The 26,329-nt window shown below is 39.2% G+C and overlaps 1 protein-coding gene across 14 annotated transcripts in view; it reads right to left on the reverse strand.

The window, feature by feature from the left end:
- Positions 1–26,329, reverse strand: part of foxp1b (forkhead box P1b) — a 218,621-nt gene that overhangs the window by 15,319 nt on the left and 176,973 nt on the right. For 12 of the 14 annotated variants that reach the window (XM_067460207.1, XM_067460206.1, XM_067460205.1 and 9 more), the window contains 6 exons: positions 25,653–25,745; positions 20,832–20,973; positions 14,644–14,836; positions 9,704–9,811; positions 4,620–4,707; positions 2,053–2,136 (listed from right to left, as the gene is read on the reverse strand). In XM_067460207.1, the coding sequence (XP_067316308.1) occupies positions 2,053–2,136; positions 4,620–4,707; positions 9,704–9,811; positions 14,644–14,836; positions 20,832–20,973; positions 25,653–25,745 (708 nt within the window). The remainder of the gene's footprint in view (positions 1–2,052; positions 2,137–4,619; positions 4,708–9,703; positions 9,812–14,643; positions 14,837–20,831; positions 20,974–25,652; positions 25,746–26,329) is intronic. The other 2 variants (XM_067460212.1, XM_067460214.1) reach the window with 1 other exon arrangement.

The following is a 26,329-nucleotide window of genomic DNA, read 5'->3' on the forward strand; positions in this document are numbered from 1 at the left end:
ATAATGTGATCCAGTCATGATAAAATGCACCATATAGTACCAGTTATGCTTCCTATATCCTGTATATCACTGAACTGCCTTAGTCAGGGATTATATTATATGCATTAATGGAAAATACACATAATTATATTATATATATAATTATATACACATAATTACACATAATAATATTTTTTAGTTTAGTTTACAAGGTTATCATTATAAACTAGAACTAAAACCATAAAGTATTGAAAAAACTATCTGAAATAAGACAACTAAAATGAAATAGAAAAAAGCTCAAACTTCAACTAAACTTAAAAATTCTAATAACATTATTAATAAAAACATAATTGTATATGCTAAAATAACACTGGTTGTTTGTCATTCACTTTTAATAAAATTTAGTGAAAGGTGTTTTTAAATAAATGTTTAATATTTGCATACTTTATATATTCTCTCTCTCTCTCTCTCACACACACACACACACACACACACACACACACACACACACAGAGTAATAACAAAAATTACAGCCTAAGCCTAGAGCATATCAGGTTTTCCCTGCAAGGATAAAAATGACATGCAAAAATAGGGTGACTAAGAAAAGGGTCTCCGTTTGGGCCAGAGGTTTTCAGTAGCGTGGCCTTTTTTTCAACCTCTGTGCACATCCGCTAGCTTTGTTACCTTTATTCCTCATCCACAGCAAGTAGCCTCTATAATAGACCAGACAGGCGAGTAATGGCCCTCCTTTCGGTTTTCCGTACCATTTGGGTGCTCTCCAATATGCCCGCAAAATGAGACTTCAGAATGAAAATAATTAAATGGTAATTGGTGATCTAATTATACTGGCTTTGACTTGCCAAGCTGCCTTGGAAAACAGAAAACAGAAGACAAGCTGCTAAAACAAGCTAAAGAAACAACAAAAAAGCTGCTGTTTAATTATGGACAATGAAAAGGTCAGACCACTGATGAGAACGCTTAGTGACACCTTCCTTCGTAAACTCGTGCATGCACATGTGCACACACAAACACAAACAACAGTAGCCTGAGGCAAAATATCTCTTAAAATGAGCTGTTGATAAATATGAATGTTATTGGGGCAAGATTAATGAGCAGTATATCAGACTGTAAAAAACATCTAATTTGTTCATGAGTAAAATCGTGACTCTAAAACTAAAGACACATTCCAAAATGAGCCAAGCAAATTTGAAATAAATGTCAAGGCTTTTATCACAACAATGCTGTTGAGTAAAATGTCACCAAATGGCAGCTCTGTAAACACATTTCAAGTAATGGTAAAATTAAATAATAGCTTCTGACCATCATGCATAAAGTGCACAAAAACAATAATAGCACCTCATGATAAAGTAGTTTATTCAAAAGGGTCCTCCTCTCCACTACAAGCTGCTGCCCCTTACGCCCTTGGGGAGAGATGGCCGGCAAACAACACTATCAATATCTGAGACCGATTTTTATACACAAGCATCGGTGTGTCAGATACCTCCGTACAAATGCTAATCCAAACAATCAGCGTGTGACAGAGGCAAAGCTCCACTGAATGAACCATTGTCACCCCGCCGTCCTAGGACACTATCTCTGGGCTCCTGAGCACCATGGGGCACCTGAGCAGTAAATAAATGATCAGCGTGCTCGGCAAACTAAAGAGAGTAGAGAGTGTGACTGATCAATGATCAATTTGAATTTGTCATAGCATGTGAACCCTTCTTTACCATGAATAATTGTAAAATAGTTTATCAGGAATATGTTTTAACTGTACAAACTAAATGATTAACTGAACAGCTGTAAACAAAACAAAAAAAGTTTAAATGTGGTGCATATTTTCCCCCAAAATTAATACATCTTGAAAAAGTGTACTCATTAAAAAACTGCTTTTCACATCCCTTGCCAATTTTTCTTTGACAAGTCATAAGTGAATGACAAAGAACTGTAAACAGTTCCTGAGAAAATACATCATCTATGCACATTCAAATCACAATCAGTTGGAGTGCACAAATTCTTATCTCGCATGCTATTTAGTATGGAAAGTATGCAAATCGGGATATGAATACTCACTGGCTGTGGGGTGGGTTTGGGCTCTGTAGACTTCACATGAAGATGAGTCATCATGGCTTGGAGACGCTCTTTGTCTTTCGCTAACTATAATTAGAAAAAGAGACATGAACATTATAATACAAATGAGAAAAGATTTGATTTTATTACATGCATTTTAGTGCAATATTTTTTCAGCTATCAGACAAAACAAATAACTCAGGACAACTAGGCCTGTCATGATAACAAATTTTTCTGGACGATAAATTGGCCAAGAAATTATTGCGATAAACGATAATATTGTCGTTCTGAGACCATTTTCATCTAAAATAATGATAATGCCATACAAATGCAGGTACACCTTTTCAAAGATCAATGAACTTTAATTTCTAAAGACTATTTAACACTAAAAATGGAAAACATTTTAAATAACCACAATAAATGAACAAAACAACCAAAAACAATAAAAGCAATGGACTCTCAGTCTTAAAAAATGCATTTAAATAAGTACCAAAAACAATAAATAAAATGGATGAAAAGAAAACTGCAACGGATGATTGTGTTTTAGGAGCATATTAGGGGGCGGTTCAAAACCCACGGTTCGGTTCGTATCACGGTTTTAGGCTCACGGTTTTCCGTTCTGTATGTTTTTTGTTGTTTTTTTTCTTTTAATCCAGAAATGTACTTCAGCATATTATATATTAATTATCCACAATTTAGGATACAGTATTAAAAACAATTGTATCATAGCCTAATCATGCACAAACTGAACTTGACCATCTCTGAGGAAAGTGATATTTTGATACAGCGAGAGAGAAGCCATTGACATGACATGCTTTTCATTTATTTGGCAAAAAAGGGAGAATGTGTATTCTGTATTGCTATCTCTACAGGAACTTATGTGCCTTTTTAGCACACAAAGATTGAACTGAAGAATTAACTTACGTTTATCAAACTTCAGTGTAAGTTTAAGCCTCGTTTATACACGACCCGTCCGCTCGAGCACGTGGGTGCGCACGGCAAAAATGACTTCAACGCGGAGTGTGCGAGACCCCTTTTCGCTTGTTGTTGTGCACGTCAAATTTCATAACTTTGCGCGTGGCTCCGCAACCGAAGAGCCACGAGTTCCAGACGAATCTGCTGGCCGAGAATGACATCTCATCACGCCGCACCCGGTCTGCGCGTCGAGTATAAACACCTCCCCAAATGGACGAGGCGCGCACAGTCAACGAGAGGGAAGAGGAAAACAAAAAAGCATATAAATGGAAATTATCGCGGCCGGAAAAATTATCGAGCTCAGAGCGATTAATTGATTTATTGACTATCGCGACAGGCCTAAGGACAACTGACATATGTATATGCTTATTCATGACATACTTGCACTCAGAATGTGCCTGTGATCTTTACACTTGATCCAGAGACACAACCCAAAGGGTTTATTAGCAAATGAGAACACGAGAACACACACACTCTAGCCTTCCGTCATGGTTACTTCAGCCAAAGGGAATCCAACATTAGAGGATCTCCCTGACCTCAGCATTCTGCATTGTTAGTCACTCCAAGTAGATCCTAGAAACCATTGGCACCACTGTCCTTGGTCTTTATGATCTACTTAGGCTTGCTTTTGGGGAAGGCAGCCCAGTTCTGCTTCTCTCAGCTGCTACTGAACTTCTTCTAAATCTATGCTGTATGTGTGGTCCTTTAAATCTCTTTCACTCTGTAGTTTATTAGAAAAGTTTAAAGACTTTTTCGGCATCATGACAATCTCTCGCATAAAATACAGATTTTATTTCAAGTATTGGAATGGAGTATAAATGGCTAATGTATGGACAGATGAGCATGTAGATAGAGAATGATCACTGCACTTTGATGCCTGGGGTGACTTTTTCCAGCATGCATGAGGTCCTCTAATTAAAAAAATTGTATGCATTAAATAAATTAAAATATTGAGCTGAAATTGCCTGCATGAGAATAACAGTTAAATGTGTTAACTACTGCACAATGGCTCCGGCACTTTCTAATGCGATCTGAATGTAACTAAGCGTGAGTCTGTACTGCTTCTCCTCTTAAAACCCAAACTCCACATCCCTTTTACCATATTATTCCCAGCTCTATGATGCCATTCTGTGAGTATTTGTCACAATTAATGTGTATTAACAAGCAATGCAATACAATAAATGACTCAATGAATTCATTGAAATGACTGGTAGGGCACCCACCATTGTTGGTGCGGCCAGGTTTTTTCAAAAAGTGTTTTATTGTGGTGCCAAATAGTTAAAAGTCATAAACGACTTTAAAACCCAGTAAAATTGGAAATGTAATTATCTTGTGGAGTTAGCCCCAGGGCACTTCATATATCTTTGCCTGGCTGTCATGCGAACATAACACATTTTTAATGACTGGTTACTCACAAATGTACAAAATAATTTCATTTTATCCCTCCCTCTTCTATCTCTGAGCTGCTACTTGAGAGAGAGAGAGAGAGAGAGAGAGAGAGAGAGAGAGAGAGAGAGAGAGAGAGAGAGAGAGAGAAGAATCAAAGTTTCAATGAAGCCAGAAAAGGAGATGAACGAAGAGAAATGAGATGATACCTGCAGTTCCAGCTGTTGAACTACTTGCATCTGTACCCTGCACTGCGCCGTGCTCCTGTCATCCAAGGCATGTTCATTATTCAGATGTCTATAGAGGGAGAGAGAGCAGCCTTCATTTTAGTACCATATTTTACAGCCATCTATTAAACATTTGATAAAACTTTCATGGTAAAATATTGAATTACATTATCTGCACATTCTGCAGGGCAGTCATTTATTTCTCCATATTGGAAAAGTGAAAATGGCCTGAGATGCGCGCATACTAAAATGATAAAAAGTAAATAAAGCCAATGTCCACACATCCACAAATATCAAATTCCCCAAACACAAATGAAGAGTGTTCTAACAAGATCTCTGCATTACTGAAAATAGAAGTGCTCTTTACATGCCTCATGCATAATTCACAAAGTGGCCGTTTCCATGCAAACCTACAGAAACGAAGTTAAGCGGAAGGGAAAAGTGCCTCGCCAAAACTCGATATTATAAATCGTCCAACGTGCACTTCGCAACCCTCCCAGCTTTTAAAATTAAATGGATTCTTCTTATTTTTGGTGCCTTCTGCAGTTAATTATGTCATCTAGATTAAGAGAACTCAAATGAAGCCAGGAGGAAAAAGGCAAAGGACAACAAGGAGAAAAGAGATGGAATCTGTCATAAACTTGAATTATGAATATAATTATGCATGATTATTTTATACCGCCAAGACCTTTTTTTTCTCCCCCGCACGTTTATAACTAATCTAAATAAGTAGCTGGCCTCGGCAAAGCGGGCCAAGCTTTCCTTTTTTTTTACCTCTCCTTTTTTTTGTGGTGATTTATATAAAATGGTGGAGATAAGGCCCACGACTGAAGGAAATATGATTGGAGGATTTTTATCAGCCCTCGCATGAATTATGGTTTGAAAATGCTTATGCAGGGGCATTTCATTAATCATTTAATCATAATCCGTGCAGGATGTTTGAACTGATTTCACAAATACCCTTTCATTTCACTACTTCATTATGCCCACTAATGGATCCAATATATTATATATATCATAAATTATATCGCATCTTCACTGACCATGTAGGTCACTGTCACCAGGCAGAGGCTGGTGGAACGGAACAGTAGTGGTTTCCACGTGCTCTTCTTCCCAAATGTTCGTTTACAGTCTTCCGCCGCAAATCAAAATGTCGTGCCCAGACATGAACAGGGGCCGAGACAGGGGGAGCCAGAGCTGATGTTGATGGCGTAATAAATTTGGCGAGGTGGCGTGACATGATGGCAGCGGCGCCATTATTAAGAATAAAGACAACATACGAGCAGGGCTGAAGATACATGTGTGGAAAACACACTCGACAACACTCGTGACCGAGAGCGGTTTTGACTTCGGAAGTGGAGCACTCAACCTTGAAAAGGAAATGATCTAAACGAGCGTCAAAACGGACTCTGTTTTCCTTCAGAATGAGCATATAAATACCACGCGTCTTTTTGAACATTGACACCACGTGAACGCAGCTTTAAAGATATTCTGAACAGATTGTTTCATAAAAATAACACAAGGATTAGAGACTGCGTGTGTTTTAATGTGGCCATGATAAATCCACACCTTGTTTAAAACTATATTATGTCTGTTCTGGCTTCCAACATTAATCAACTGAAAACAAGCCGCTTTTGAAGTCAGGGAAGGTTGAAGAGGGATCATGTAAACATTTCAAAACAACCACCCAGTTTTCATTTACGGAGAGATAAAATAGGTGCAGGGCGTCTCGCATTTTCAATGAACGTGGCTGGACGTGACATGCTTTGGAATTTGCACCCAGCGAGCCCCCGCTACCTCTTTTCATCCTTTGTTACAGTGGACGTTTCTCTTTTTTTCTCCGTCCTCTCCTCCGTTCCGTCTAATGACATGTAGAGTCACAGTGCATAATTAATAGGAAATGAAATATTCAAATGGCCCTTAATGCAGCCTCTCGGAAGAGTGTCTGGACAAGAGGAGCTCCGGAGAACGGCAGAATTGACATCAAGAAAGACTATGAGCGCTGGCATGTGTCACTTTCTGGACTTCAAAGGAAGGCTGTTTAAAAGCTTTCTGGCAGGATGACAGCTCCTAATGTAAATGGCCACAATAAAACAAGTTAAATAGGCATTACTTAAACAGTCAGCATTTTACATATCACTGAAGCTAGCTGCCCAGGTTTTAATGATGGTCTAGGAGGCTGATGCCCAGAAAGGTCTCTCTGCTATAGCGTCGGCTGGGCGAACTATTGTTTATTCCCAAGCACGCGCAGCTGTTTCAATAGCTAAACATCCGTCTGTTTTTCCTTATCTTCTTGCATTAAGTAAAAGAATTAAGCTTATCTACTGATTTTATTTACTCATACTGCTTGTCTTTGATGGGTAAACACTTTTTCCGGGATGGGAAAATACAATGTGTTTGCGATAGGTAACCGTAAGCAGAAACCAGTTCTAAGACTAATACTCTACAAACTGTAAATAAATAAATGACACCGAAACTCACACATATAGTTTGACCTTTCAAATATCCCTGGTCATAAGAGTCTAAGCTGTTATTTAAACCTTTGCCCCACCCTTCCTGGTCTGTGGAAAAACACACCGCAACTTATTTTTATTTATTAGAATTGTTATCTTCCAGCACGACTAGGTATGAAATGTTCTCCTTCAAAGACACAATAAATATCCATATGGTTTAAAAACAACACTGCCGCACGTCATCGTTTGTTGTTGCTGGCTCGGCTAGCAGAGATCCGCATGACGTTAGCGCGCATCTCTCACTTTTCCTCGCTACTTCGCCCCGGGCGCCCATCTCTAGCTACCCAGAAAACTCTTATCATCCAGCTAATTTACTCCCTGATTTCTGTTTATGGTTCTTTAGGCCTGTCGGGTGGAGGATGTACATGTGGGAATGTTTAGCGCATGGACGGTTAACACCTTCAGTGTGCCAGCTGAACTCTCACCCAACCTCGCTTTTTACAAAGGCAGCTTTGTAGAGCGTCTCCAAATGTTTTCTCAGCATGTTCCAAGCAGTTTAGGGCAGGCAAGAAAAGTAAACAAGATGTTGCTGTGATAAAAACACTTGTGTAAACATCGCAGAGTGTACTTAAAGAGAGCACTTCTCTCTCCCCGGCTCGCTCCTTTCAGCTCTGAAATGCTAATTTCTCTTATTTCAATAAGCAAATGGTGGATCATGGGTTTGGCCAATAGAAAAAAGGCAACGATGTGAACCACAATCCAAAAACATATCAGATCTGTGGTTTAGAAACTCCAGTGTAGCAAACTTTCTTTCTAAGCTCTTGGCGGACAGAGTGAATGCACTTTTTCCAAATGTTTCTCCACAGGTAAACACCGATTCGAGATAGATTACGTTACTATCTGTAAAAGAGTCTGGGCCAGCTTTAAACATGCCCTCAAATAAACTGGCACGGCGGGCCTGCTGTTTGAAATACAAGCTATGACCCTAAAAGAAGCAGAAGTAGAAAATAATACAAAAACAAGACTGAGTAAAGGGGTAGGAGTGCAGCTGTGGTTCTGCTTACCACTCGTTTTTCTCCTCGGCTTGTGGGTCTTTGAGCCGGGCTTGTTTTAGTTTGAAGCCGGGATAATGGAACAGTGTCATATCTTGTTTAGAGTGGGACTAATCCAGCCTGACACACACTCACTGATCTGCTGCCACAGAGCACATGTTCTCATCATCTCGTCACAAATACACACACGTAAGGGAGATTAAGTGAGACCAGGTCTTCTTCAGAGAAGGGATCGGGGTGAACGCTGTGTAATCTGTGCACCTTTAGCCTGATCTTTGGTTTAGGGAGCGTGCCACTGTGTGTTGGCCAGTATAGACTGGACTTTAACAGCATGTATGGGTCAGGCTTGACTCAGTTGAGTTAATACATAGTGGGCAGGTGAACAGACACTGGTTGCAGGTAAAACCAATGCAACAGTCAGGCAGGGGTAAGTGCACATGCTTGTGAGGGAGAAGCAGATTGATTGTGGAAATGTCACAAAAATATCAGGCAATTGTATTGCATTTTTTAAACTGAACCGACAACTTAAACTAGATTTTTACATGTTCTAAAGAAAATGTGAGTGGTACAGCACAACACCTTAATGTCTGTGTTGTGCAGTGTTGTCAGGTTGTCGCCAAGAGGTTGCTGAAGTGTTCTAAACACTTGTTAGCTCGATTTGAGCAGTTGTTGAATAGATGCTTATTGGACAATTTTCAAAGTTTATTAAAATCCCTAAGTATGAGTATGAATATAAAAAAACAAGCACCAATAATATGTTTCTAAAAACAATAAGATAGAGATCTCCTACTTGTCTGTAAAAAGGCAGACAAGGGCAAACCCTCTGCACTCTCAGAATGTGGGCCACCGTAGATAAACATCCCCACGTGTTTGTTTTGGGACAAAGTGTCAGTAATCACCATGGGGACTGCAGTTATCACAGGCAGAACAGAACCCTGAGGAAAACCACACCACAGAGAGCAGGCAAAGACCAGCACACCACACGCCCACGTCAAGAACCCAGCCCACACACAGAGAGGGGGGAAACAAAATCGAATGAAGAGAAAGATCAGGAGGAAAGGAATTGAAAAATACTGTCATAAGACACTAGGTTTGACCAGGTTGATCTAGAACATGTGAACATTTTATAGTTTAAATGTAATGTGTAAAGGATTTCTTTAGAAATTTGGTATGGATTTATGATTTAGAAATAATCAAAATATTTAATAGGATTCCAACATAACAAAAAGATCTTTTTAGAAAACAATCCTCGAGAATCCTAACAGGATCAAAGAAGAATTCTCTAAGAATCAAATAACATCCAACTGGACATTTCAAAATTCCTAAAGGAGGTTTTGAATTGTAATGGTTCGTAGTTCCATTGACCAGGGGAATGTAATCCTGCTAGTATTCATAAGCAGGAACTGTGTGTTCTAACAGATTCAGTTTTAGTTTTGTGTTGGAATACTATATGAGAAAAAGCATTTCCATCCTTTAGGATTGGTTCCAAATTATTATTCCATACCCAATTATTGAATCCCAGGTGTGTGTGTGTGTCTGTGAGAGTGAGAGTGATACTTACTTCAGAAATGACTGAAAGTCGTCAAACACAGCTTCACATCCTGGCCATTTACAGACGCCGTGACCGTAGAGAGGGTGTGTATGAGGAGAATGATCATCCAACGCTGATCTATAAGAAGAAAAGACACATTACTGTGATATCAGGGCTGCAGATATTTGATGCACACACACACATCTTCACAGATCATTGGACTTTCATGAAAGAGGCTAAAGAGTAATTAATCTCTATAGTACTACTTGGTGTAATATTAATATCTTATCCACTAAAATATGACAACTAATAAAGAAACCTTCCCCTTCAGCACAAAAAAACCATTGCAGCGTGTTGTTTTATTGACAGCACTGACTGTCACATGACCACTAACTTCTACAGGAAGTATGTGAGCCATGTGATCTCTGCTTGTCAGCCTATCACAGCCCAGTGCTGGCCAATCAATAGCCAATTATGGGTCTCCTCTGATGCACATGGAGGGACGCTTTGATCAGGGCAGCACGAGGCTCTGAGAGACAGCATGTCCTTTAGCCCTGGCCACTGAACCGTGGCCCCTGCCGTCCACCTGGAGCAACAAGTGTTTCCCACAACAGGAAGCTCACAAATCCATCTGGATTGCTCCCGCCAAGCACAAACAGTAAACACACCCCACCTGTTATCAATTTATCTGCTTGCACAGGGTCATCAACAGCTCAGTACAGCACGCTTTCATATGAACTACACTGCAGGCACTACAAAGCTTAGCAGTGAAGATTTTAACAGTGCTGTTTTATCTACAGAAAGGTTTGAATTTAAAAAAGTCTAGTTGAACTGAACATAACATCAAGTCTAGACCTTATTGAACACTAAACCCTCATTAATCTCCAATTATAAACATTTCATGACACAGGAAAACTGCCTGAATTTATATATTTTTTTTGATTAACTTAAAATAGTTTTTTTCTTTAAATCAGTGCAAGAATGAAATAAATAAAAAAAATGGGGGTTGTCAGTGAAAGACAAAACATTCATGAACATATTAAGGCTTTTTTATTTATGCCTTAAAAAGCATTTTTTTATAAAAATGTATGTCAAGTCCATTACAATTTATTTTTAAACAAGAAATGTATCATGACACATCTTGTATAAATTAGAAGACAACATTGGCTGAAACATTATTAATAAGAGTGGAGTTGTGAAATGCTTAAGGACTTTTGATTCAGGAAACAAAGCTCATTTGAAACAATGGGTGACTAAACGGTTTTAAACAACAATTCAGAGGAAGACTGACAGACTACAGTGGTGTTCTTTCTATCCTGACCTCATTTATTCTGTACAAAAAACAATAAAGACAAAGAGTCAAAGCTTGTCAGTGATCTTGTCTGTCTTAAATAACCCTGACATTTAAGATGGTTTATTCTTACACCCCAAATAAATAAATAAACACACACACACACACACATACATACATACACACACACATTATATATATATATATATATATATATATATATATATATATATATATATATACATACATACACATACATATATATATATATATATATATATATATATATATATATACTCAATCCCTACTACATGTGCATTTATATCCTCAATCAGCTCTCATAGCAAAAGCCTAAATGCTTTCCTGTGAGGCACCACAGCTCTGTCATATCATCTTTCATTACATTATGGTTTAGGATCGTATTATCACGCACCGAGCACCTAAGTATCATCACTGCCGACCTAACGAAGAAGAGAGGTCTGACGTCTGGAGAGCTCAGACAGGAACTGAGCACTTTGTCACAACACTATTACTCTCCCTCACGTCTTCATGTGGGGAGAAATCATCAAAGAAACACTCCTCCTCTAAGTCTACTGGCAAATCCCCAGACCCCCGACTCAATCCTTCAGAGTATGCCCAACCACACGGTCCCCTCCCCCCCAAATGTTTTAATTATCATTTGCAGAGTTGAAGATCAATTAAAAGGAAGGTTAAGGGGCTCGTTTAGGGGGGCAAATCTGATTATTTATCTCTTTAAAACAAATTGTCTGGGTTTTAATCCTCCTGAGCATAGCATTCCTAAAGGATTCTGGGAGGAAAATAAAGTGAGGTGACTCAAACTGGGCGACACTCTTTTCCTTCCAGTGAGCCGAACTGAAAACAAGCTGAAATGGAAGGCGTTTCTTTTTTTAAAAAACTTATTTAAATATTTTTTTAGACCCTAACCCAGAATAATATAAAATAAATTAGGTATGGGCCTGTTTACCTTTGGTCAGACAGCCAACACCTCATCACCTTAGAAAGGTTCACTTGGGTCCATGAGTGTTTTTTGTCCCTTATCTGAGCACCGATGGGTCGGGTGGACTGACATGTTTAAGGCTTTTATCATATTTGGGTGTGCATGCGGTAGTTGTCTCTGTGCAGGCACCAGTGGGAGCCGATGGAGGCTGCTAAAAGCAGGGTAGCATCGCGTCTAAACATGTACGAAGTGATTGAGTTTCTCTCTCCTTCCTTTAAGACGGAAGTGAAAAGACAGTGAATGATGCCGCTGGATGCACTTAAGGTTTTAGTTGCAGGCGTCGCAGGGACTGGCCAGATTTTATATGACACATGAAACGGCCTGTGCGGTGCTTAAGACCCCGGCGGTAAACCAATCTGAGAGAGCTAGGGCTGAGCAAGTCCATCAGCGCGCAGCCGCCCGCCTGTTTCACGACAAGAGGGACTTGGGAAAACCACATCAATTAAAAGTTCATTAACGTTTGTGCGAGGATGAGTCCACATTTCATTTCTCCCACTAAAAAGCCTGGATTTTGAGCAATTGAACTCCTACGGATTAAAAATGGTAGAAATGTGTGTTGTGTTTTCTTGGAGGCCCATAGAGTGCAGTGATAAAGCACGTTTACTAATAAAACTACTAGGACATTAATGCTACATGGAAAATTATCAAAGCGTTAAGTTATTAGCACTGTTTCTCTAATATGCCTTTGCATTTGAATAGTAATGGTTTGGAAGCATTTCTAGCACTAATTCTTCAGCTAACAGAAGGAAGAGAGAGGGCTGATCACCTGCTCCCTTCTTCTGACAGATTTAAGATATTCAGTCTACAAAACGCCTTCTTCACGGCATGGGTGCTAAACTGCTGTTGACATCTTTTTTAATCTCTGACACCGAACGAGAGGCAGGGAGAGAGAAGCAGTGAGCTTTCTAACATGTCTTTTTGAGTGTTCAAAGCCTGCTATGGCACGGAAATGGTTGTGGTGCTGTGATAGAGGACTGGATTTTTGGGCACTTTGAGGAAGAAAAGGGTGATATATGAGCGAGTTTCTCTGTAGACCCTAATTGGGTGATTATTCAATTAGGGGAAATTTATTTTGTCCACTTGTATGATTTTAAAGACAACAACAACAACCATTCTAGTTTTAAAGAGTAGATTCTCAGAGCTTTAAACCTTTACTGTCTCATAAATTACATTTTCAGCTCAATTAATAAATGTTGGATTATTTGCCTTAATTTCTTGCTCCTCAATGAAAATTATTTATAGATATGCTGCACACATTATATGTTTTTCATGGAGAAGACAATCCCAGAACACACTGCATTAAATTCAGTAAAAAATCCATCCAAAGTGCAGGAGAGAAGCCTTCTTTATAAATGTTTATATTTCATTAATATCTATAAAAAATAATTCAATGTAAATCGGCCAATACTGTGTGTGTGATGAATTTCTACGCTTAAAGCATTATGTCATCCGCTTAGCAACATGCTAACGTAACAACAAATCAATAGTGAATCGAGCCTTTTATTTGTTTGGCACAAATAAATGAACGAATGAATGAGAGGGAGAGAGCGAGAGAGAGAGAGCAGATTGTATGAGCCCCACGACATCAGTGACATCATGGGTAGTTTAAATAACCCTGACATGTTGAGCAAACCTGTCATGATCTCCATTCTGCTCTACACTGGTAGAAAAACAGATATACATCTACATGAACTCCCCATTTACCTTCGACTAGAGCTTGTTTTGCAGCACTAAATGTGTTTTCATTCGCATTGCTTTCATAACAACACGTTGGTTTTGATCAGCCAAATCTGAGTCAGATGTGAGAAGAGAGAGAGACAAATAAATGAGCTCACAGTGCCTGGAGGCTTCTCACCAGCGGTTCAAAGATCAGGCCTGAGCACATGAAAACAAGCAAATGTGTTATAAACCAAATTAATCTCTTCCTTAAAGACACAGTGATGCAATGCTTCCTCCAAATAAATCTCTACGTGTCAGGGCTTTAGTGAAGTTGTGCAGCTGTTACTGTATTAAATGAACTGCTACACAAAATGATTTGATTCAGCAAGAGATGAATTTTTCTGATCACAAATCAAAAGGATATTTATAATATAATTCTATAATATAATCTAAGATATAAGAAGCAGAATGAAAATGGTACAAAAAGAAAAAAAGTTTAAATTCCTACATGTATATATAAATAATTAAATAATAATACATTCCTTGAACATAATTTGAAGTGCAATAGCGATAAATTGTGCCTGTTGTAATACTGTGTTAATTAAAAAGGAAAGGAGGCGATTTTAATTTCATTACAGTAATCTAACCTTTCTAACAGTGCCATTTTCTTAGTCCTGTTCATCAGGGAATTCCAGTCAAACACCTGAGCGGAAAAGCCCGGTCCTTAATGGAAATTCCAAGGTACTTAGAAGCAATAAATTGCTATTCATTTACAGGAAATGCCCTATTGGCACCTGTCCATCAACTTGGCTTCCCTTGCAGAGATTTCCACCTTCAGTAGGTGCACCAAGAAAGCTTGTTTGCTTTAGTCAATGATGCCAAGAACTCAGTCCAACTGAATATATAGAGAGATTAACAAGGAATCTCAAAACTGTGCTCAGAAACCAAAGTCTGCGACCAATATTCTCCCAAACTCTCAGGACAATGGCTGAGCGATCTTACCCCTCTCTCTTGAGCGAGTGGCTGATGTACTGGCCGTTGGTGGATCCATGCTGGTTGTGGTTTTTGAGGGGAATGGGGGAGGGGGACGACAGGTCCAGACCCCGGTGACCGTTATTGGTCGCGCTGTTCTCCTCCTTCACATGGCTGTTTGTCACCTCCTTCCACAGCTGCTGCAGTTCGGCTGGAATCATGCCTGCCACAAACAAATTGGATAATTAAATCAATTAACAGTTAATCTGGTTCTACTCATGGCATAATTAAATAAAAAACAAGGGCTCAGTAAACAAAAGGGGGCATTAATTATTCCACTACAGGCTGATACGCAGCGCCTGCCCTCTCGCTCGCTCGCTCTTTTCCCCCTACGTGCTATGCGAAGCGTGTTTGTGTACAAAAATTCCCTGGCATTCACGCACATTTCATGCTTGAAGTAAATAATTAACATACAGACAAGGCATGAAATCTGAATAATCACCATTATTTCTCTGACAAGGAAGTCAGCCAGCTCTTTCTCACACACACACAAAACAAGACCACAAAAACATCCCTCTCTGAGAGAGAGAGAGAAAGAACGAACAAGCCCCCAGGGTAATACTCTCGAAAGCATGTTAATGTGCAAAATGCTTAAAGTTTTGCACCGCCTCCAATTGACACAGACGACTTAAACCTCATTTAACAAGTCAAGCACACTGCGGCTCATACGTCCTTTGAAAAAAAAGAGAATAAGATAAGTGGGAAGAAAAATGGCTTGAAGACAAGATGTTGCCTCAATTCTGTGACAGACACACAAACACTTGCATGCACACCCACATACGCAAAGTGTTTTGTGTAGCTGACTGTACAACTCAACGCTAGCAGGCTGGGAATTAGTTACACACACACACACACACACACACACACACACACACACAAATATATACATATTAATTTAACATTACATGCACACACACACACACACACACACACACACACACACACAGACAAAACCATTCAAAACTTAGTCTATTAGGTTTAACAGGTCGCATTTATTCGATCAAAAATACAGTAAAAATTGTAATATCGTTAAAAATTATTACAATTTAAAAAAGATTTTCTAATAAAAATTTATTTTACAATGCAGTTTATCAAAGGGATGGGAAATCTGCATTTTTAGCAGTCTTCAGTGTCAAATCAGTTGTGCTGCTTAATACATTTGTGGAATCTGAATAGGGAATGCGAAAGGAATGCTGAATGAATCGCAGCCACTGTGACACTTTATAAAATTCTTTATATGTTTTGTGAAATTAAACGGGAAGGGGCTGTTATGGGTGGTGGAGAATCAATCGCTTAACATCACAAATCGATTTTCGAAATGAGCGAAAGCAAATGGAGAGCAATTTTTGTCTTGGTTATCTTCATTTGTCTCCTTGTTCTCCCCCCAACCCCCCACCCCCTCTCTCATTCTCTCTCCTTTATAATAATTCTATTTACAGATACCAGAAGTGGCCTCTTTCAAGCGCTCCAGTGCAATACCTTTGTGCAAGAATCGCTTGGTCTTAATTTATTCCTGTTGTGGCAAAATAACGGCGAGGTGAAGATCTCAATACGATCAGCAGAAAATATTTTTAATTTGATAAGCTACTAAAGATTTTAATTATGCCAGTAATGGAGAACAGTAAGCTAATGAGGCGGCTAAGACTCCAGAGAGAGAGAGACAAAGAGACAGAGCGAGAGAGACTAAAAACTGTGAAATGAGTCTGGTAGGACCGCCATAAATTCGCACAAGATCGTTTGCATATAAAAGAGCCAGCGGAAATTATTGCAGGACAAATCAATAACCTTCCCACGTGCCACGTGGCATCTTTTGCTTCCTTGGGCTTTTTTTGTGCCATCTTGCAGTGTTGTAACGTCCTCGTGAAACTCTGACGGTGATGTCCGAAGGTATCGACTTGTTTTTTTGTCTTTGCTGTTGTCATTGTGAGAGAGGGAAAACTCGTCCGTGTGGATTGAAGAAGGTCATGGCGCTGGTGATTGTTTTTGGGTTTGGACATAGAGGGGAACAATCATTTTCCCCCCACTTGGAGCGCAGTGACAGTGTGCGATGTATTTTTAGCCGACGTGTTTGACAGGGCGGCCCACTCTCCCTCAATTACCCACAAGTCCAGGTGACCCCGACACCACTGTTTACTGAAACGAATCCAAGCCGGAGGGGGGAGGGGAAGCTGATGAGAGGGGTAACAGAGTGGGACGAAGCTGTCTTGTTGTGTCTGACACTCCCCATAAACCTTTTTCCTCTGCAGGTCTATATCTCGCTCTTAGTATTGGTTTCCATCCCATCCCCCCTTTTTAAGGATTGGTCTTCCAAAAATATCTGTATATATCTTCATATGACCTCTCAACCAATGCGGCAAATGTCGCAACATTATCATCATTTAGTAGCGGATGATGGATGTAACATTTCACAGATAACACATAGCATTAAAACAGTTATTTGTCCTTAAATCCGTCTCGCAAACTCTAGATCGCTTTAACGGCCCTAAAGTCATTTTTCAGCGGCGCACCACCTCTCATTAAAAGCCAAAGATACACACTTGCGCTTTTAAAAAATGGATGTCATTGAGACGTTTGACTGATCGCCGGCGAAGCAACTCAATTTTTACCACAGCAGGTAGCGCGACACCCAGACAGGGGCCCCGAACTCTTGCTTCAACCTTTTCCTGTCCTTGTACCCCGGTACCCTGGTGACCGTGTTCGAGCAAGCGGAAAGTTGATTTAAGGTTCACAACCACATTAGTTGTGGCCCATCAGCAGCCCGATAAAAAATGCCGCCGCGCGCTGGGGCCGTGGAAATCAGTGACCACGACTTCCTCGACGAGACTGTCGTCGCGCCACTGGGGGCAAACTGACACTACTATTAGTTTATTGTTCTGTGAGGCAGAGATCTTCTCTCCCTCCTGTTAAAGGGGTTATGATCACTGGGGCCTTTGATATGCAGCCCCTAGGCCTAAAATATGTTCCTCCCTAATGCTACAGAAGCTATTAAACAGTGCCGCACTGCCAGCCGATCAATCACTGCCATTGAGGCCGGACGAGGGGCCGGAGTCCCCTGATGGGTCCGCGCGCACATCGCGCATCATGCCTGGTCACATTCGCTGCTTTCGTATTAGTGGCAAATTTGTCTTGTCGGTGTCCTGTGGCCCTTGACTGGACAACTTAACTAATGTGCGGCTGGGGATGAGAATGAACTTCAGAACTTGAACGTGAGTGTAAGAGTGTACAGATTTAGATGAATGCACGCTAATAGTTTTGGAATATGAGGTACAAACACAAATCCAGCAGCCACATCAATGTAGACAACCAGGCCTCTTTGCCTCATCCCATTCTTTTTACACAAAGTTGAGTAATTTACAAGAGTGAAATAAAATTTACTCAAAAGATTTAACGTGCGAAGGAATGCTTTTTTCCACCAATATTTTTTTACATTTTAGAAGAAAAAAATGCTTAAATTAAACAATTAATCCCTATAAATTGATTTTGTGCAGTACAAATATTTGCATCTAAGAGTTTAAAATAAATAAATAAAATAAAACTTAAGTCACTAAAAAAAAAAAATTTGTGTTATATTTATATCTCAAAGGGCCACAAAAAGTCAGGAGCGACTCCTGTATTTCGTACACACTCAGAATGACAATTTAGTAGATTTACTCCATATTCTAATATGGCTGTGTTACTCCCAAAACTTTGTATTGTGTACCTGGGACAAGTAAAGAAGCCAGAAATAGTTTTACTCTACCAAATAGACTATATTTGTTTTAATATACCTAATCTCTCTGCCTTTCTTGAATGTTCATAAGCTCCGTTTTTTCATCAGTCAGTTACTCACACTGTTATTTTTTTTCTCTCTAAACCCCATTTATGATATTTATGATATTTATCTCCTCCAACACATTGTTCTAATTCATAGCAGACTTCAGCTGACCCTCTCCAAAAAGTCAAACAAGTGATCCAACCCCAAATCGTCAGACTAAAACACATTGTTTTGAAGTCTCAGATGTCTGCACCGTGCCAAATCGGCTATAAACTGACTGTATGTGTCTGTACATTAAACGTGAAGCCTCAATGTAAAAAGATTTCATTCACAAATCAAAGTTGGAGATCTAATAAATAAGCCAATTTCAGCCCATGTTGCTGGCCGAGTAATCTTACTTAGTAGCTTGCCCAAGCGCATAATCACCACGCACACATAAGGAGGTAACATAAGTTATCACACCAATGCTAACTACTTAGCTAACTACTGAATATTGTAGATTACATCTTGCGAATGGAAAACTGGGCTGCTGGAGCATGAAAGAATGCAGTGGAGTGTGAAAGAAAAAAAGGTCATCAATAACTTTTAACGGTGAAGCAGAAAATGTGCAGGACAGACACAAACACACACTGACACACATACAGACAAGTGTTTTAATCAGGGTATGAAATTACCCCCTATGCCAGTCAAATTTGGGCCCAATTTTACCAGTCACTGTGCCAGGCGACCTGTAGGACATTTTCAACTGACATTTGACAAAAAACGCTGCTAGTTAGACACAAAGACGCGCACACAGAACAAACACATTGTACTATACTGATGAATAGAAAAATCAAAAGCCTTAACTGGGCTCCAAAATAGTCTGAAAGTGGGCATAAGTGTATTTTGCACTCTAGTTTTAACAATTAACCACCAATTCAAGGACTCTGCCACAGGCTTTTAAAGTTACCCAATCAGGTTTATCCTCCATCTTGGATTAAAACTAGACAAACAGGTTCCAGGAAACTAGGAAACAATCTTCACAGGAAAGTAAACTTATTATATATCCATACAATAGCTCATGTTCTGCATTAGAAAAACAGCATGTGCCCTGTGTTTTTAATTACTGCCCTCTGATTGGGCATTTCAAGCTTGCAATGTTCCCTAGGTAACGACTGCTTGAGATGTCATTCAATCACTTGTTAAAGAAATACAATTCTTCATCATTGAGATGGCCTTCTATTTGACACTAGCCTGTGGCCTCGCACCATAAAGCATCGCCTCACCCAGCCCCAGGGCAACGTGGGTATGCGGAGTGGCTCAGCTTTCCGACTATGCCCTGATCAAACAATAACAAGACTGAACAAACACAGTTTGTATTTGCGTGTTACCCAAGCACCCCCTCCCCAGCCTTATCTTGTTATGGGCTTGTTTGTCTTAGCCAGAGAGAGTACAGTCAGTTTTTGTAATAAAGAAAACAAAAGTCAAAACAAAACTGGTATGAATGCAGTCTTTGTTATTCTGTTGCTGCTCCTTAAGTAAATATGACAAGGGAAATAAGGCAATACACCTCCTAGAAAAACACCTTTTGACTCACTGACTGCTTGTGAAGTGATTAATCTTTGACTAGTTTAGTGGGTTGAGGTTATGAAACAATGGCACTACTATGTTCAGGGGCTGACGAGGAGCCAACATAAGACAATACAAATAAAACAGAAATATATGTAAAAGACATTTATCAGAGATATGTGTATTCAGTGGAAAACTGGAAGAGACGTTTTCTTTTTCTAAAAGAGAAAAGCAACATAAACTATAATGCAAAGAGAACATAAAGGCCTATTCTTTCAGAGAGCAAAATGTTGTATACTTCTGTAAAATGTTCAAAAGTGCGAAACTTTTACCTGCACAAAACAAAGTATTCCTTTTATAGAAAAAGTACAGACTTTTCGTGTGTATAAACGCACCCAGTGTTTAATGTTTCCCCTCACATATACATATATATATATATATATATATATATGTATAACATTTTTTGTTGTAAATAGTTTAACTTTTCATAATTTTGTCAGCAATTCCTGTTGCGTTCGGTGTGATAATCCCCTTAAGGCCTCTTCATGTTGAATTTGTAATCTTGGCCATTGTTTTCCCCCTACATTTAGCAAAACTATTAAACATCTATACATACATACATACATACATATTGCATCCCTATGGATCCCAAAACAAAACCCTATGAATTCTTTTTACCCATATTTTACAACAAATAGACCAAAAAAAGAAGTAATCTTTTCTTAGAGGCTGATGAAAAACGATGTTGTAATTTTGTGAATAATTTCATTGCACTTTCATAAGATTTTTGTCAGCAATTCCCATTGCTCTCAGTGTGAAAACCCCCTTAAGGGGTGATGGATGTGCTTGTTCTTACCCTGAGTGAGGGAGTGCAGGGGCAGAGTCTGGTTGGGCTGTATGGACAGCAGCCCTTGTCTCTGCAGGCTCAGGAGATGCTGCTGCTGGAGCTGCTGAACCTGGAGCAGCTGCTGTTGGAACGCCAACTGCTGCGCAGACACCTGCCGAGGGAGAGACAGAGAGAGAGGATGAGAGGTCTACATATCATCCTCACACTCACAAACAATTGTGTCAACACGTGCACAAACATACTTATTCACTCAGGGCTGACAAACACACACGCACACACACACACACACACACACAAACAGTCGCGTAAAGGTACATTCCCATATTCCCGTACCCTCTTAATTAACGAGGAGTCGGGGAGGCTCGTGACAAATAATGAAATGTTGTTAATCATTCCTAATAAGAGCCACAGGATTTTAATTATGGCCATTCATAACTCAGCAAACAACCTGTGACTGAAAAGAGCTCCTTAATATTCCGCAGAGTGAAAGTACAGAGCCAGGGGAGCCAACCGTTGCCTCCTTTGGATAAATCAGGGATGTGAAACAACAGGGTAAGCATCCAATAGGAGGAGAGCTGATTTTATATATTTATAATTTGTGATTTTTTATTTATTTATCTCAGGCTATTGAAAATCACATCTAGATGCAATAATATGAAATATTATAAAAAATGTATTGAACTTTTTTTTATAAAAAACAATTGCATAAATAGGGTCCATTTTAAAAGGTGCAGTTCATTTTTTATTTTTTTTTGACACTGGTTAACAATGTCAAATCATTTGTGAATGAAATTCGTTAAATTTTAACACATTTACTGAATTCTTCTTATTATGTAATTTATCTAAATGTGATGTTTAACAATTTATTGAATTGACCGATTTTTTTAAATTCATGACATGCATTGCAATTTATATCATACTGTCAGGAAGTTTGTGTTCAGTCCTCACATCTGGAAGATAGATGGAACGGAGTATCGAGAGAAAGGAAGGTGCTAAAGGACTGGGGCAATTTTGAGAGGAAGAAGGGAGAGAGTTAGTAAAAGTGGAAGGGAAATAGGGAAAATAGGGTGTTGAAAGACAGAAGGAGAGGGAGGAATGGGCAAACGAACTGCTGCGTCGTCAGAACGATAAATAAAAGGAAATTATCTAACATCCCCAATCGCCCTTCAGTCAAAACAAATGGGTGATGTTATGTTGACACAGGGCTATTGAACTGTTGCTTATGACCCCCTTGATGCATTATGACAGCTTTGTGACAACATGGGACGGTAAAACCTAAGTAGGTTTCTGATGGACCCGAGATGAAAAACCGGACTCTGAGGGTCACATGTTTGTGTGCGCACATATTTGTTAGTACATTAAAGCTCAAACGTGGCTTTGCCAAGCTGTGTGCCGCACCCTCTTCCCAAACACAGGATGCTTCACTTTGTGTTTACTTCTCCAAACAGAAGGCACACAAAAAAGGTCCCGCAACACAGGCGCGGACAGGTCAACCTTTAGACCCAGAACAGATCTGAAACAGCCTGATAAAGTGCTTGCTCTTTTTTCCACTCTCATTCATGGTCCACCCATCCTCAACTGCCTGCCTGTTTCTTTTTTCTCTCTCTCCCCACTAACTCGGATCACGAGGCTTTTAAAATACAAATGCTTTAATGTCAATGGTCAGAGCTATGGCACAGCGGTAGCACAACATATGCACACTGTGGCGCTCCCACAGAGAAGCAGGTTCATGTCCAGGTCACTGTCCTGATCACACTACCCTTGCCTTTTCTTTTACTGTCCTGACAATTCAAAGCAAAAAATGCAATGCTGAAATTACTGTAAATAATTGTTTTTAAAAGGATAAATACGTTTATACACAATCTACACAAACATTTACTACGTTTAAATTCAAAATTACATGAAACTAAATAAAAAACTACACAAATGGATTTAATTTGGGATTTGATTGGATTGTGAAAATTGGTTATACACAACTCAAAAGGTGGAGGAATTGCATTTTTGCTAAAGATTATGAAAATGTTTTTAATACTGTGTGTGAATTGAGCACATAAAACATTTATTGCTAAAATAAGGGACACTTTGTATTTCATGAAATCCTAATTGACAATTTTTTTTTTTTTTATGGGATATAGATGTGTTTCTTAAGTGATTTATCTAAGCATTCAAGCAATTATTATTTTTATTTTTTAATTGATGTGCCCTCGTAATATTGAATCAAAATAACTTCCTCTCCCCCTTTCAAATACATTTCTTCTCTTTTGTCATGTATACCGGCGAGAGGGCAGTCCATCAAATCCTGAAAAATCAAGTCCCGCCCTACATTTTATCTGGTTCGTTTCACTTGAAAAAGTCACAATAGAGAAGAAAAGCAAAATTGCTACTTCAGTTTCATGCTGACTTTAAATGACTTTAAAAAATTGGTAATACTTTACAATAAGGTTCAATTTATTAATATTGATTCATAAGGTATCATATGCTTTTATATAATTTATTAGTGTAATATTTATTTATAAAACTTGAAATGTTAAAACTGTATTTCTAAAAAAGATGAACAAATACGGTATGACTTTATTTTACAGTCCTGTACATACTTATTTAAGTAATTACAATAACTGGGTGACATCTAGGTACTAACCCTGGACCTACTCGTAAACCCCTGTAGTTACCTTATATTTACCCAGTACTTTCTTAGGTAAGTACACATACTGTAAAGTGCAACCATAAATACTATACAATTATTGTTGACTGTAAGTTCATGATACCAACTGCATGCTTACAAATTGAACTGTATTATAAAGTGGATTTATTTTCATCTGAACATCACCCTGAAGGAGAGCCTGGGCTGCTTGAGATCTTCCTCGGCGCACGAGCGTTAACCTAACGCCAGCCCGGCATAGCGAATGGGAGGTTAACTCGGAGTGGCACGCGAGAGAGGCGAGAACAGAGCAGATGACAACATGATCCAGACTGACGCTGGCAGGCCCTTTTATTGCCTCGCCTCCAATCCAAAGTTAAAAATCTTTGAAACCATAAGAAATTTTGTTGTCTTTTAAATAAAAGAGGCACAAAGCAGCAGCGGGGGGTTATTGTCTGACCCCCGTGGGGGGAGTCGCTGCAACAATTCGTATTCCATCTTTTGATGGCTGCGCGAGAGAAAGCCGAAGGAGGGGGAGAACGGGAGCGCGTGCGAGAGAAAAACACGCACAGACGGAGGAGAGCCTCTCGAGGGCTGCATCAAATTCCTGTGATCATACATAATACTCTTTAAAATGGTGTTTTTCTTCCTGTTCGTCACGTTCCATTCAGCTGATCAATTGTTTCTCCTTTTGACGGTGCCACCCTCCTTTTTTCAACCCCCCCTCCTATTCTAGAGTCCCCTTCCCCTCATCTGTCCTTCTGACACGAGAGAGAGGGAAGAAAGAGAGATAGAGAGAGGGAAAGAGTGACAGCTTCTGTCAGAGGCAAGAGAAACAGTCCTGTCGCATTGATTTATGGAGGCAATGCACCACAACTTGTCCAAACTGAAGCCCCCAGTTCATTAATTAGCGAGCTGGGGGACTTTGAAGTAAGCATGTGAGAATGTGTGTAAGGCAGTGTGTGTGTGTGTGTGTGTGTGTGTGTGTGTGTTTTACAACATTCGCCTTCATTTATACGCTCTCTCCGGTTACAGAATGAAGCTCTCAGTGGGGAAGTTAAGAAGTGAAACTCTGATTGTCTTTGAACTGCTTTTGACCGCACAATAATCGCTTCTTTTTGTCTAGAGTATTGCCTTATCCTGCTGTCATTAGAACAGCCAGAAACACAGCTGGTGATATGGCCTTAAATGAAGGAAGAGAGAGAAAGACCAAGAGGTAAAACACCTCTTTACAACTGTGCTGTGCAGTATTTCTGTCAACGGGGAAACCTCACATGCCCTTCAATCTGTCCATATAGTACATTTTTATATTAATACACAGATACCTCATAAAAGGATCTATACAGATTCTCTGCAGCCATTACACTGAAGTTCTCCCAAATGTTTGTTTATTGAATAATTTGGCCAAAGTGAAAGTACTTTCACATTGGCCAAATATGCATGGAAAAATAGAGAGAAAAATACTGGGCCAACTCGACGTATCCTAACCAACTTTTTTTTTGTCCTCGGACACTGAACGTGGAACATGGAGCACAATCACAGCCAGTCAAAACATACACTACTGTTTACAGTTTTTCGGAGTTTTAATAAATTAATACATTTATTTGCCAAGAGTGCATTAAATTGATGTGACAGTAAAGACTTCTTGATTCTTTAAAAAATATTAAGTAAACCAACTGTTTCGAGACATAAATATTTCTGAAGAATCATGATACTGCAGAATGAAGTAATGGCTGCTGAAAATTCAGCTTTGCTGTCATATATATTGCCAAATATATTAAAAGAGTTATTTCTGTATTGTAAGAATATTTTACAGTATTACTGTTTTTTTGTTTGTTTTTTAAATCTAGTGTATATTTTAGTGTCCAGTTATCTAGTGCATAATTTTGGACCAATGGGATTATAATGTGGGGGTGACGTCATAATGTTTTATCTTGTGACTGGTTAGCACAGAAACGTAAATTATATTTAAACTGATTTTAGAACTTACTGCACTATAGTGTTGCGTTTGGTTGCAGAAACACAAGAGCAGGAAAGGGTTCTCCCATTGTCAAAACTCAAAAATAAGATGACACAGAGCCGCTGGAATGATTTTGCTTTTGCACTTGGTGGGAAACAGCTGCTGGATGCACTGGGGCCAGGTAATGAACACCAGGGCTGAGCGTGTGTGTAAAACAATGCAGTCAGCATACCTCTTTACTCTGCTGTTTGCTGCCATGCTGCTGTTGGATGAGCTGAAGGTGGAGTTGTTCTTGCTGTTTCTTGTAGAACTCCTGGAGTTGCTGCTGCAAAGTCACACAGAGTCATGAATTAAAGACGCCTCTTCTATACTTCTGCCGTGTTATTTATTTTTCCCCAAAGACCAAGTATAATGTTACAAAAGAGATTATTCCTCAACTCTGGTCCTTAAGAGTGCAGTTTAATATGTATATGTACTAAAAAAACTAAAATCTTCTACATTAACATATGTGCAGCATAGTACTATTTTAGTCCTTTTTAAATGACTTTGTACATTTGCAAGATTGTCTGCACATCTTGGTTCAAAACCACATAGACAATCGTGAATGCTGCCAAGACCGACATTTTGAGATTATTGTGTGCGTCTTACTCCGTCCTGTTCTTCATGATATATAACTTTCAAAGTTCACAACTTTCAAAAGTCAAATTTCCTGAGAATCTGGAAGAACCAACCTATAGTCAGAGAAAATTCTACATCATACATATTCAGAATGTGTGGGATTCCTGTGGAAACGATATTTCTTTACTAATACATACATGACAAATCCTTTTTTGTTTGTCACATAGATTGAGCAACAGTAAAGACAGTTGAAAAGGAGTGATGTACTGTATGTTTGATACATTGAAAGAG

The sequence above is a fragment of the Pseudorasbora parva genome, chromosome 12 (genome assembly GCF_024679245.1).
Source record: "Pseudorasbora parva isolate DD20220531a chromosome 12, ASM2467924v1, whole genome shotgun sequence".
Taxonomy (NCBI): domain Eukaryota; kingdom Metazoa; phylum Chordata; class Actinopteri; order Cypriniformes; family Gobionidae; genus Pseudorasbora; species Pseudorasbora parva.